The sequence below is a fragment of the Chionomys nivalis genome, chromosome 23 (assembly GCF_950005125.1).
Source record: "Chionomys nivalis chromosome 23, mChiNiv1.1, whole genome shotgun sequence".
Lineage (NCBI taxonomy): Eukaryota > Metazoa > Chordata > Mammalia > Rodentia > Cricetidae > Chionomys > Chionomys nivalis.
In genome coordinates, this window is record NC_080108.1 from 17,988,559 (window position 1) to 18,002,294 (window position 13,736).

Consider the following 13,736-nt stretch of genomic DNA (forward strand, 5'->3'; position numbering starts at 1 on the left):
ATCAATTTGATAAAGACTAGAGATAGTTAATGTTATCAACCTAAAAGCTTTGAATGTATCTGTGAGCGTTTTTCAAAAAGGATTAGCTACAGAGAATTTGGGGAGATTCACTCAAAAGGTAGATAATACCACCATCAGAGGAGGGCCCAGATAAAGTAGAAAAAGGAGAAAGACAGGCAGCAAAAGCATTCTCTCTGTTTCCTAGACACCATGTGATCTGTTCAGCTCTACCATGCCAGTCTACATGATGCATGATGGATGGAAACTACTAAAACTATGAACTAAAACAAATCTTTCCTGCCTCAAGCTGTTTCAAGTCATTGATTTCTGGTCACAACAACAAAAAATTCAGGCTAATAAAATGTATGTGCATGCATATATATATAGTTTCCACATCCTTTTAATATTTCTACAGTAGAAAGTAGTTCAGTCTGCTTTATCAGTGAAATCTCTTGAATATCAATTTGATACTGCCAGTCAAGAATTTCGGCCTTGGGGGCTGGAGAGATGGCTCAGCGGTTAAGAGCATTGCCTGCTCTTCCAAAGGTCCTCAGTTCAATTCCCAGCAACCACATGGTGGCTCACAACCATCTGTAATGAGATCTGGTGCCCTCTTCTGGCCTACAGACATACACACAGACAGAATATTGTATACATAATAAATAAATATTTAAAAAAAAAAAGAATTTCGGCCTTAATTAAGAGAGACCCTGGACTGCAGAGAATAAGTGACTGTGGAGTGCTCAGTCCTAAATGAAGCGTTCACATCACACCTCTCTCCACAAGGCTCAGGGATATCCCTGGAAGAGGAGGTGGAGAAAGTGGAAGAGCCAGAGGTAGAAAACTTCAAGGAGGCAGTGTTTTCTGGACACAACAGGGCAGCTGCACTGAAGAACTCACAGCGATTCTGACGAAATGCATAGGACTGTGAAGTTCAAGCCAGACAAAATCCTGCATAGATGGGCACAAAATTCCATCCCATTACTAGCTGAGAAGCTAATGGCATGTGATAGCTCCTGGAAGAGGGAGAATCAGCTTCCTTCAATGATATGACCCCTGGTAGGGCAACACAAACTGGACTAGAGTAGGCAGGAAGAAGACTCAAAGTCTGATGTGATGGGAAGGAATGGGTAGGTGGTTACAGGGGGAGTTGAGAACGTGTGAATATGTTCAAGATATACTGTATGAACTTTTCAAAGAACTGGGGCCTTTTAATGTTTTTCTGATATTAGTGATTCCAAATAAATAAAAGCACTTTCATAATGAAGAGGAGGGAATATGCAAAATAATTCTTTTTTTCCAGCTCTGCCTTTCTCCCAGTGATGGGGACTGAACCCAGGATGAACATGCTAGGCGAGTGCTCCATTAGTGACCTGCATTCCCAGTCACAGCAGCTTCCATTCACACTGTTATGGCTTGAATGTGAACTGCCCTCCCCCCACTCCCCACAGAAATAGGTTTTGGGTACTTGGTCTTTACCTGGTTGCGTTGTTTTAGGAGCTTAGAACCTTTTGGGATATAGTGTCTAGGTGGCATACTCGGCAGATACAAGTCACTAGGAAGGGTCTTGACTCCTGTTACCACCATCTTTGTCATGCTTTCCCTTGCATGAGGGACTTTTGAAACTAGAGCCACTGTCAGGCATTCCATCATGAGAGAAATAATTAATATGAGCTCTTAATGAGAAGCAGAATCAATCTATAGATTGATGCACTGGTGCCTCGTTTGGTATTTATGTCAGGCAGCTTCTCCTTACATAGATATCGAGGATTTCTTGAGGGAGGAGAGGTGTTTCTCACCCACAACAATACTGCTCCTTATCTGTTCACCTTCACCATGCTATGACGAATACCTTGTTTTTACAATGAAAAAGACCGCTGCACAAATTCTTTGGAGAAGCTGTAGATCAAGGATAATTCCAACCATACTAATAATTAACCAGACAATAAAATGACAAACCTGCAGTTCTGATCTTACAATGTGCTCTTTGTTAAGTATAGTGCAAACTGAATGTAGTTTTAACATTAAATACCCCAGGTTAATATGCTAAAAATGTTTAGTAATAGATAACGTGGTTTAAAAATGTGCTTATTGACTTCTGGTGTAGGAAAATTAGTTAATGGTAGTACTGAGAAGCAGACTGTTTCCAGTGGGCAGAAACCAACACTGAAGAAAAGAGTCCTTGCTAGAGAGTGGGCTCTAACAGGCAATCACAGTGGAGACAGCGGACACACTGGACAGTTGGTCTCTTGCATCATAAAGCTTACCTGAGACTTAGTACTATGTGATGCAGTTCTCAATGTTTTGCTAAATCACACATGGAGAACAGCAATAATATGTGTGATCTCTACCTAAAGGAATGCATACTGATTTAGGTAAGTGCTTTTCTCTTGAAAGAGTTAAATAAATACAACTATAGATTACTTTGGAGGATATAACATATCCTTCACTTAATTTTACAAGGACATATGTGATTAAGCCTTTTTAAAAATTTATTTATGAAAGTCATAATGGCTGTGACACAGGTAAGAGAGGTTACAGGTTCTTAGCTAGCTGTATCGTCACCCCTCTTTTGTATTAAAGAAAGCAAGTAAGCCAAAATTATTTCAGAACTTTGAATCTGCCCATATATATACACTTCTAATTTAAGTAAGCTAACCATATTTAGTAACAGATTACTTGGAATGTACAATAAACAACTGAGAACAAGACATCATCATGTCAGTTGTGAGACTCGCTCCTTTGAGTATGACTCAGACACTGTCTTGTCTGCATGTGTGCAGTCTAACACGAGACAAACCACCACAGCCTCTTGTTGTGCTGGGCCTACAGTGGCTGATTCCCAGCTTGCTCTCTGCTGAACAAAGCAGCTTCCTTATGTTATCTTGGTACACTTTACAAATATAATTACTTCCTATGTGTGCACTAACACAATTCTGAGAAACACTAACGTAGAGCAGATTTTCAAATTATAGTGTGTGTGCCGGATTTGGCCCATTGCTAGATTTTGCAGAGCCCATGAGCCATGCATGGCTTTTATACTTTATATGGTTGAAAAAAATTATAAAGATGAAAATGACATGGCATACAAAAATTTAAATATCTGTGTCTATAAAGGAAATTTTACTGGAACAAAGCCATTCTTTTGATATATCTAAGGGTATCTTTGTGTTGCAACTGTAGAATTCTGCGGCTGTGACACAGACATTTGTTATCTAAGTCCTGTCCAGAGAAGGCCAACTGACTCTTGCTGAGAATGCCTTATCAAAAGCAGAGTCATGCTCAGTTAATAGACTTGTCTTTCAGCAGATCAGTAACAGAAACATGGAGCACACATGCACATGCAGACATTCTCATCTAGTAGCCACCATGATTTAAGGATGGCAAGTGGCTAGATCATATTCTAAAGGACCAGATTTAAAAAATAAGTGCAAGCCGGGCAGTGGTGACGCACGCCTTTAATCCCAGCACTTGGGAGGCAGAGGCAGGTGTATCTCTGTGAGTTCGAGACCAGCCTGGTCTACAAGAGCTAGTTCCAGGACAGGCTCCAAAACCACAGAGAAACCCTGTCTCGAAAAACCAAAAAAAAAAAAGAAAAAAAAAAAAAATAAGTGCACAGGGCTGAGACGGGGGTACCTCAGGAGCAGACAGCTTTCCTATATCAGGCCCTGAGTTTAAATCTCTAAACTGCATGCCACCCTCCCTCCGTCCTCCCCCTCTCCCTTCTGTGTGCATGTGTGTGCTGGGTGTGGGGAGCAGTGTATAAAAATATATATATATATATATATATATATATATGATCTGACAAAGGAACTGGGAAGTTTTAAGGTTCAAGACTATGTGCTGCTTTGATTTGCCAGGTTTCTGGCAATAGGAGGTGGCATCTAAGCAGAGAGTATGAAATTAGAGATATCTGAAAACAAAATATAGATTCTAAGTTACATAATTAAAATTAAAAACACACAGAGAGTTACTTCTCCACATAAATGAGGAACAGATCAGGGGTGGGATTGCAGGAAACAAACCAGCTTTCTTGAAAGCGAGAGAGCCGCGTCTGATGAAGGGAAGAAGCGTGTCTCTTACTTGCACAAGTGTAGGCTTCTTTGTTGGTGAAAGGCTTCATGCACTGGCTGCAGCTGATGGGACCCACAACAGGAATGGAACTGAAAGTGTGTCCGTTAAGAATCTTCTTATCTTTTTCCTTCTCTTTAGATTCTTTCTCTTTCTCCTTAATTTTATCTTTCTCCCTTTCCCTTTCCTGCCAAAGAAAAGAATCAACAGTTAACTGAGCACCAGAAGGCCTTCCCCTTACCTGGACACAGAGATGGCGCATAGTCAACAGAGGGTGGTGCCTATTGTGGGCAAAAATGAGGAACAATGTTCTGGGCAACATTGTATTGATTTTCAATCCTACAAGCTCCCACTAGAAAAATTTAGGAGTTCTGAGTCATCAGGGGCTATTTATACTAACAGACACTGGGCAGAGCCCAGAGCAGAAAGCTTTTCTCAGTAAGGTATGGTGGTCTAGACCACACAGGAAACACTGAATTTAGATCAGTTCAGAAAGGGAGCAGAAGGATGATGGCAATTCTAGGATCAGCATGAGGGACAGAAACAATGTCATGAAGCCTAAGAAGTTCTGTGAGGCTCTCTTTCACACACCACGTGTACGTCCCTGAAAAATGGGTCTCCATGACATTTTCTTCCTTACTCTAAACCTTACAGGTTTGTTTTTTGTTTTTTTTTTTAACCAATTTTGGTTCAGACTTCAATGGTGGCAAAGAGGGCAGAAAACTGCACATAGGTTAAGCATGAAGTTGATTTTAAGTTCTACTAATGGTGAGACCGTAGGCAAATCATTTCTTGAGTCTGAAGTCATCTTATTTGCAAAATGGGATAGGTGCCCACTTTATAGTTCTGTTTTTGTTAAAGCCTAGCACATATCTAAGTAACATTTAATGCATTACAGCAATTATTCATACCTTATTGAAAATGAGTGTCATCAGCTTATTATTTTTCTGACTCAACACAAAAGTGCAACCTTTTGTAGTAAAGAAAAGGGGATTTTGATTTTAGGCAGGAGAAGACAACAACCAGGAACAGTGGTAAGGACACTGGCAGAAAGTATGGAAAATACGAGGTACAGAAAAGACAAGAATAAGTGCTGTCAGTAACCTTCCCCAACCACCTTGTCTTCTCAAGCTGATCACTCCAGCACTCATTTCCTCTCAGGACAGGGGTTCCCCAAGGCTTAGCTACTTGCCCCCCCCCAAAGCCCAGTAAGACAGGAAAAGCAGGCCTTGTCTCTGGATGGAAGAGCCAGGCTCCCTGAAACCTGCTGTCTTTGATTTCCACTGTAAGGCACTGTGGTTGCCCCTCAGTGATAGGCAACTGACATTGACCTCGTGTTTACTACAGGGCTAGGCACTATACTAGGTGCTCAATTGACTAATGATGATGATGATATGGATGCAGTAACTCCCTTAAAACCAACTAGAAGGTGAAGACCTCCAATCATAGAGGTGAGCTTTACATACTGTTTTATACTATAACTATAATCTAAAAAAAAAAAAAAAACCAAAAACCTGATCTTCTCAAAGTGACTGACCATGCTGGCTACTAAACACACATGTCAACGTACCTGTACGGATTATCTAAATAGATTCATTTGGCAGATGGGCATCATGCTTCCCATTTTACAAAAGAGGGTAATAAATGACAATTAAAATAATGAATAGTTACTTTGTGCCAGGCATTGAAATAAGAAACTTATATGTATTTTCTTGGGACAGGGCAATGAATTACAGTTCTAATAATCTCCATTTTCTATCTGAGGAGACTAAGGCTTAGAGGTTTCTAATAATAGATTTCAGAGCACAGAGCAGCAACTGTCTATCTGGAGTTGATGCAGTTCTGGATGACGAAGGCTTAGCTCTCATCCACCACAATTACTGTAAAGGGTTGGCGAGGTACCTTGAGTTGCAAAGGCTCATAAAGCAATGATCAGTACCAAACAGGAACTCAAATCTTCTCATTTACTAAAGTTCAGAACCCACCCGATGTATGAAATGGGTTATCTGTAAACTCCATGACTCATGTAAAATTCTCCCTTAACAGAACACACATAACAAAACCCCAAAAGTCAAACTGCTGCATTTTAAAACTATAAACAACAGAAAGGATGGGGGGAAACCACTTTACAAAACAGGAAACTCTTCTGAACAAAAATTAGCAACTGCTAAAGTGCGTAGAACACGAATTACCAACCTTGAGCATATCCAAATAACCCTTTAACTAATTTTTTTTTTGCTGCAGATTCTCTATGCATGAATTGTTAACTTTAAAACCATCAAACTCTTTTCTTTTTGCCTGAAGGTTAAAAGCATACTCCAATAGTTAAAAAAAAAAAAATCAACACAACTTTCTATGGCAGCTATGTTATTATCTGAAGTGCAATGTTCTTCAGATCTGAATAATCCATTTTCTCATGCTTTACAGCAATCCAGACTAGTTCCTCCATGGACATAAACAAAACAACAAACTACATTGCCATCTCCTGCTGTTATTTATAATTCAGTGCTTTGAAGAATTCGGGCTCTTACCTGCCCATGTTTTAGTCCTGTGAATCGCACTGTTATGAGAGGAATTTCGGGAAGCCGACCCCATTTTACCGACATGTTTGACCTCCATGCCAGGAAATGTTCTTTCACAGAAGGAGGTGCTCATGCCGGCAGGGCAAACAGCTCAGTAGCTCAGAGCTGCCATTAGCAAAACCATAAGAGGAAGCCAGAAATTGGTTGAGAAAGCACAGAAGGGGAGGGTTGAGGCTGCTTGCTTCCTTGAGACAGTCTTAACTATTTGAATGCTGCTAGTAAAGCTAACTACCCTAAAGAACACAGGAAATGAAAGACAAATGAAGTAACTCAAATACATGTGAGGACAGCACTTATACTGTAGTAAGGAGAAGCCTGGCAAGGTTAGAGGCCATACTTATCTAGCAAACTCCTAATAAAAAAAGCAAAGTTTTACATGAAAATATTTTAGCAGAGTTGTCCACGGTAAAATGGGTGACTGGTTATTTTTCTTAAGTTTAATGTATCTATATTTAATCATTGCCAACATGCTTTAATTGCACTGTGGAAAAAGAACCTAATGACATTTAAAAATAGAAGCGATTTATCACAATGAAACTAGGCTGCTATAAAAGAAAATCAGCTGTCATTTTCCTAAACCTCTCCTTTTAGTAGGGTACTCTGGACAACCATGAAAAGAGAATGTGGTTAGGCATTCTGTACCTTGGAAAGGATAACGGGTACAGTTCTTTCATATATAAGGCACAGAAACTAGGAACTGGGGTTCAACATCTCACTATAAAGTTAACCAGTATATCAGCTAGGGAGGAAGTTAATCCTTTTCACTCAGAAAAAATGTGAATCATCCTAGGAATTTGTCTAAAATATTTCCAACACCTTCTAGTTGTCCTTGTAAAAAAACTTAATAGCTTAATAGAAAGAGACAATCAGTGGCTTGAACACCACTCTCCTTATGAAGGTGAGCACCATGTATGCAAGGACTTGAACATATGTACAATAAACACAATTCAGCACTACTGCTCAAAGCCAGAACGACAAAAGGAGAAACTGCCCATCTTCCTCTTGTGCTTCCTGTTTAGGTCTTCCAGCTTTCTAAAAAGCACTCAGTGTATATATTTGGCAAGTTCTGCAAATTACTAATGACTGTCAAAGGTACATATGCAGGACTGGTAACTAAATCCATTATAAAATAAAAACTATACACATAAAAACCTGGCATTATTGGGCAACACATTATCTAGAAATGTGAACCACTCATTGTCTAATAGCTAACTTTGGCTACTCTGAGTGTCTGAAGACTGTTGGCAGACTGTCCCTTGGGTCCCAGGAAAGGAGGGGGTGCCTAGGTCCAACAGAGCTCAACCCACACACAGCTCCTCAAGGCAGCCTCCCAAATCAGCAGGCCAATAATGTGTATACTGAACAAAAAAAAAAAAAAAAAAAAAAAAAGAAGACTTGGCCTGTTGGCAGTCACAGCGTGACATGTGGGATAACAAACCCAAGTTTATAACTGTATTCTCAGATACATATACCAAGGTCACACACAGAAATTTTCCTAACTATACTCATATACAACTTGTATGTATTATTTTAATATGATATTAAGTGCTTAAGTTTTTTTCTTTAAAAGTAGATATATTTATATTAGTAGACGAATACATAAGAAAGATTAACACATATTAACAAATGTTATTTTAACACATATTAAAAATGTGCAGGGCTCTGTATTCAATTGCTAGCATGGAGAAGAAAAACAACTAACCCCAAACAGGTTAAAAAGAAGTGAAAGCTCATCAATTATAAAAAAATTAGTGTTAATATCTATGGTATCACTTCCTTTTTTTTTTTTTTTTAACAACACGGGAAGGATCCAATAGGAAAACAGTAGACTGATACTCACTATCTGCATCAGAGGGGACACGTGACTGCTTCTCTTTCATTATCTCTGCCCATATCGACAAAGTGACAGTGTTCTTCAGTAGCTGGTGTAACAGTCTTATTTAAGTTAGCCTACGAGCTCTCGCTAGAAAGATGACAGGTTAGTACGTCTGGCCACTGTGGCACTTGTAAATACCCGTAAAGGGAACTAACTCTATTACAGTCTAAGGAGCTATGAATTTGCAGTTTTTGGAGTCTTCATTGCTGGAGACAGTACAGTCCCCAAAGATCAAATCTTGAGGTCAAGTTTGAAAGAGGAACCATGCCAATTGCAAAAGAGTGCTGGTCATTTTGCTTAAGGAGAGGAGCAGAGGCAAGAGGTCAACTGGTTCTTTAACAGTGATGACAGACTGACTCTAACACAGATGGCCTTCTTTCCCTGTCCCACCTTATTACCTCCTTCTTACCTAATGCTAGTACTCTGAGGTTAAACAAATATTAAAGACAAGGGAAAAAAGAAACCACTTAGAGATAGATTTGACCAAAGAATAAGCACACAATTACAGGCACCATGTGTGGGAAGTGGGATCACATACAGCCTCCCTGAGTATTATCTAGCCTTACCAGCTGAGACATTTTATTCAAGTTTGTAGAGTACGGAAGTAGGGGTGAGATTCTGTTTTAAAGGTCAAGTTCCAGTTTCTGAGTCTGGACCCACATTATCTTCTTTGCTGTCTGCATTATCCTTAACAATTTTTTTTTGTTTGTTTTGTTTTGTTTTTGTTTTTCGAGACAGGGTTTCTCTGTAGCTTTGGAGCCTGTCCTGGAACTAGCTCTGTAGACCAGGCAGGCCTTGAACTCACAGAGATCCACCTGCCTCTGCCTCCCAAGTGCTGGGATTAAAGGCGTGCGCGGCTACCCTCAGCAATCTCAGCATCATATCCACCATGTGGATTCAAAAGCCATGACAATGGGGAGGTGGAGTAAAGAGAATCTCCACTGACGTGCTGGTCTTACAGTGTGTTTGGATAAGATTCCATAGTTTAAAAGCAAAACAAAAACAATGAAAACATTTTGAATTCATCCAAACCAGACCATAACATTTTCAAGGTAAAGACTGAACATTACAGACCACTAAGCAGAGAAGCCATTAAACAATACGTGGCTGGTTTATATTGGCTTTCCCAATAGAATTTTCTTTTGTTGATAGCAACTACTGACCAAGCAAGCAAGATAAACAAAACATCTAAGTTCTGTTGTTGCCAGCATGTGGAATACTGTGATTTATCCAATCCTCCTGACTTCATATACATATGTACATACATACATATTTCATACACACATATGCAATTTATTTTTATATTATATACATAATATATACATATATTTAGTTCTAACACAAGTCTTAGAATTAAGCCAATATTTAAACACGTAATTAGGCTAGAAAATATTTATTTACTATACTCTATCTTCATTTTGCACTTGGTAAGAAAAACGGTGAAAAAGCAGATTTTGGTATATAAGTTTTGTGGAAAAAAAATCCCTAAGAATAATGACCAGACCCTTGCACATGGTAAAAAAGAGTTTATTTTCAAAACCTGGTGTCATGGCTCAGACAGTAAATGTACCCCAAAGGTCCTTGTACTTGTTCCCTACACTATACCCCTGTGTACAGATGGTGGAACACACAGGAGGTAAGGGCCTACTGGAAAGAACTTCTATGTGTGCCTTTGCAGGGGATTATAGAGCCCCAGACCAGCAGTCTCTTTCTGTTTCCTCTCTAGCAGATGGTCTGACCGTGGGGTGCTCATTATCCCAGGTCAAAGCAACAGCACAAGGTGAGCACAGGCTCACCTCTCTGAAATCAAGGTGAGCCTTTCCTCCTTAGTTGATTTTACCAGGTAACTTGTTACAGTTACAGAAAGTTAGACCTCTAATAACATTTACTGACCATATTTCTATCAGCTCGCATAACCGAGTGCCTGAAGGTTTGGAGAAAAATGGGAACATTTTTTAATAGAAAAAAATATATTTTGATCACATTTTCCTCCTTCCGCAATTCCTCCTAGATCTCTCCCATTTCCCTACCTCCCCAACTGTATGTCCTTTTCTTTCTCTTAAGAAAAAAAAACCCCGAAAAACCCCAAAATCCCAAACCTCAAGAAATCCTGCAAAAAACACAAAAATGAAAATCAAAACAAATGAAAAAAAAAACCAACCCAGTAAGACCAAAAAAAAAAAAAAAAAAAAAAAACCCACAAATACCATTGTTTTGTGTTGACCAACTTCTTCTGGGTGTGGAATAAAGTGTGTAGTTGCTATTAAGAGGGTCCATTTTTACAAGAATGCTGTTGAGTTCAGTATATATGCATGCACATGTGTACTTATGTGAATATATTTAGATACACAATGTACAAAGATATGTTTCAGTGATTCACTTCAAGAGGTCTTAACCAATTATAGCTCTGTAAGCGTATTTCTTTGTGTATGCAGATAGATGGTTAAAGGTACAGAAACAGAGTGCAGGGGAAGTGGCAGGTAGTGTTTCCCCTCACTCGTTTGAAATGAAAATAGTTTTGTTTTAGAATTAGGAATCAGTATAAAAGAGCTAAGTTCTTTCTTTTTAAGACATATCATAGCCTGGTGGTGATGGCTCATGGCTTTAATATCAGCAACCTGGAGGTAGAAGCAGGTGGGTCTCTGGGAGTTTGATGCCAGCCTGGTCTACAGACTAAGTTCCAGGATAGTCTGGGCTACATAGTGAAACCCTGTCTCAAAAAAAAAACCGAAAAACTAAATTAAAAAAATTATGTATATATCACAAAAGTACTAAAATAATATATCAAAATATTGAGATTATATGCGATATTATCATAGATTTATTTCTTAATTTTTATATTTTATAGAATCCTGTAATGCACAAACAACTACAATTGAATTTTTGAAACTGAGTTTAAATGTCACTGTGAGCCATCGCATAGGTGTTGGGAATTGAGTACTGGTCGTCTGGAAGAGCTGTCAGTGTTCCGAATTGCTGCACCATCTCTCCAGCTCAAGTTTAAGTGTCTAAATGTTACCTCTTAAGCATTAAGGAAAATACACCACAAATCTTCCTAAGTAGAAAGGGATCCAAGTAAGTCTTAAAAGTTCTGGTAATTTCCTGAAGCATAATTGTCTTCCCTCTACATCTATTATGTACATTTCAATCCTATAATCTTAGCATAAAGTTCTTCCATTGAATTTTAACCTTGATTTAATCATCTTTGATTAAAGTTCACTGTGTGAGACGAAAGGCCAGAGAACTGGAATTGAATTGCTTCCCCACATTAAACATGTACCCCTTAAAAGAGGGGGGTAAGACCTATACCAGCAGGGCTTGTGAAAGAGCGCAGTAAGTTGGTGGATGGACAACTTTTGGCATGCAGTAAAGGAGTGGCTGCATTTCTAGTGACTGCTTGAATTACTGTTACTTTTCTTCAGACACGAGCTTGTTTCAAAGCCCCTCTGCAATGACTCCCGTCTACACCTGCTCTGTGTGTGCCATGGGGACGGACTGGCATGGCCACACAGAAAACGCCCAGGACATACTTACTTTGCTCTTCTTGCTGCTTGACATTTTATTCTTGATGTAGCTGAAGGTGCGACTAACTTTTGTTCCACTCTTCCCTTCAAAATCCTTTTTTGAGGGGCTCGGTGGCAGGAAATTATAATTTTCTTCTGTTATACTGAATGAAAACAAAAAGATGACGTTTTTTGGGACTATAAAAGTTAAATACTGGAGTGAGTAAGAAGCAGGCAGAGGCTACTGGATGGTCTCATGTACTATAAAAGCAAGTCTGGAAGTACACATAAAATAGCATCGGGTATACCAACTTCTTTGCTTGAAAGGACATCCGTAAACACAATGGGATGCAGAGTGTGTGCTGAGAAAGCTGGCAAAACAGAACCTTAGGTGAAGGCTGAGCCCATTAACAGCATAGGATACACATCTCTTCTGGTCTTTAGGCCTATTAGTAAACTGTGGACTGGCCCCAGGAAGCTATGTACAACTTTTGGGGTGAAGAATAAACATATTTCAGGCAGAAAGTAGACAGATTCATTCCAGAGATTCCTAGAAATCCAAATTTGCCGATTTTCTTGTTGAAGAAATCTGCATGAAATTTATGAAGTATGTATGTCTTCATAATTAATCATGTTTAATTTCACAAATACAAATGGAAGCAAAAATGACAAATTAACAGGGATTTTGTGTATGTTGTCAAGTAAAGAATCAATTCAAGTTGGGATGAAAGTCAACGATAGAACACTTACCTAGCATGCACAAATTCCCGGGTTGTTCCCCAGTATTAGGAAAGAAAGATATGGGAGAGGAGAGAAAATAAAACCTCAATTTTACATGGACGGAGGTATATAGCACACACAGCTTTTTTGTTTTGGAATGGGGACAGAAACCAGAGCCTCAGGCACACTAAGCATGACCAAAGAACCAGCCTCCAGCTTTAAAGGCTACAATGGCTAAAAAGATAACAGAACTGCATAACTGCCATTCAAGGAAGCCAGAAAGAACTCAGGTTATTTAATTACGTGTCGTCACTTCATTTTGGGAAAAGGAGTAAAAGAGTAAGCGCATCATACCTCTCCGTCAGGTTAGCACTGGCACTGTGGAAAGACCGTGAATCTAGGAAATAAAAACAGTAGAGGCAGAGTTAGTACAGGAGGATCTTGTCCTGATGACAGGTAAAACTACCTAAGAATTCACAGATTCTTCTACAAAGTCTTTGAAAGTCAGTGCATGGTGCCTCTTCCTTAAGAAGTTCAGAAGGAGGAGAAAATAAACTCAAAATCTTCAAATTTAAATAGGAGGCAAGGGAGTGAATTTCTCATCAAGAGAGCAAATTTAATCCAAAATCTGAGTAACTGAATATATTAGTGTTTATGCTTAAATATAGGTGAAGCAATTTAGTTTCTGTTTTAAATGAAAGGTCAGTTCCCACAGGCCATCTTTCTGAGATGCTATGAAAGAATATGAAAGAAGAAAGTTAATGTTACAGCTTTTACACCCGATTCTGTCTGTATTTATGTCCATCGGAATAATCTAATATCGTCTGGTATTTTCCTGAGGATTCCTGGAAATGGAGCAAAGTGCAGCCTCAAAAAGCCCTGGCACCACCTCTAGTGCAGGAAAGACTTCTCCAGATCAGGCCCTCAACTCTGAAACGAAGGGAACCAGACTGTTAGGTCTTTCAAGTTGTCAGTGATAAAATG

The 13,736-nt window shown here is 39.2% G+C and overlaps 1 protein-coding gene across 2 annotated transcripts in view; it reads right to left on the minus strand.

Moving 5' to 3' along the window:
• Nucleotides 1-13,736, minus strand: part of Akap13 (A-kinase anchoring protein 13) — a 264,078-nt gene that overhangs the window by 46,039 nt on the left and 204,303 nt on the right. For both annotated transcript variants that reach the window (XM_057755917.1, XM_057755918.1), the window contains 3 exons: nucleotides 13,107-13,149; nucleotides 12,064-12,196; nucleotides 4,084-4,258 (listed from right to left, as the gene is read on the minus strand). In XM_057755917.1, coding sequence (XP_057611900.1) covers nucleotides 4,084-4,258; nucleotides 12,064-12,196; nucleotides 13,107-13,149 — 351 coding nt within the window. The remainder of the gene's footprint in view (nucleotides 1-4,083; nucleotides 4,259-12,063; nucleotides 12,197-13,106; nucleotides 13,150-13,736) is intronic.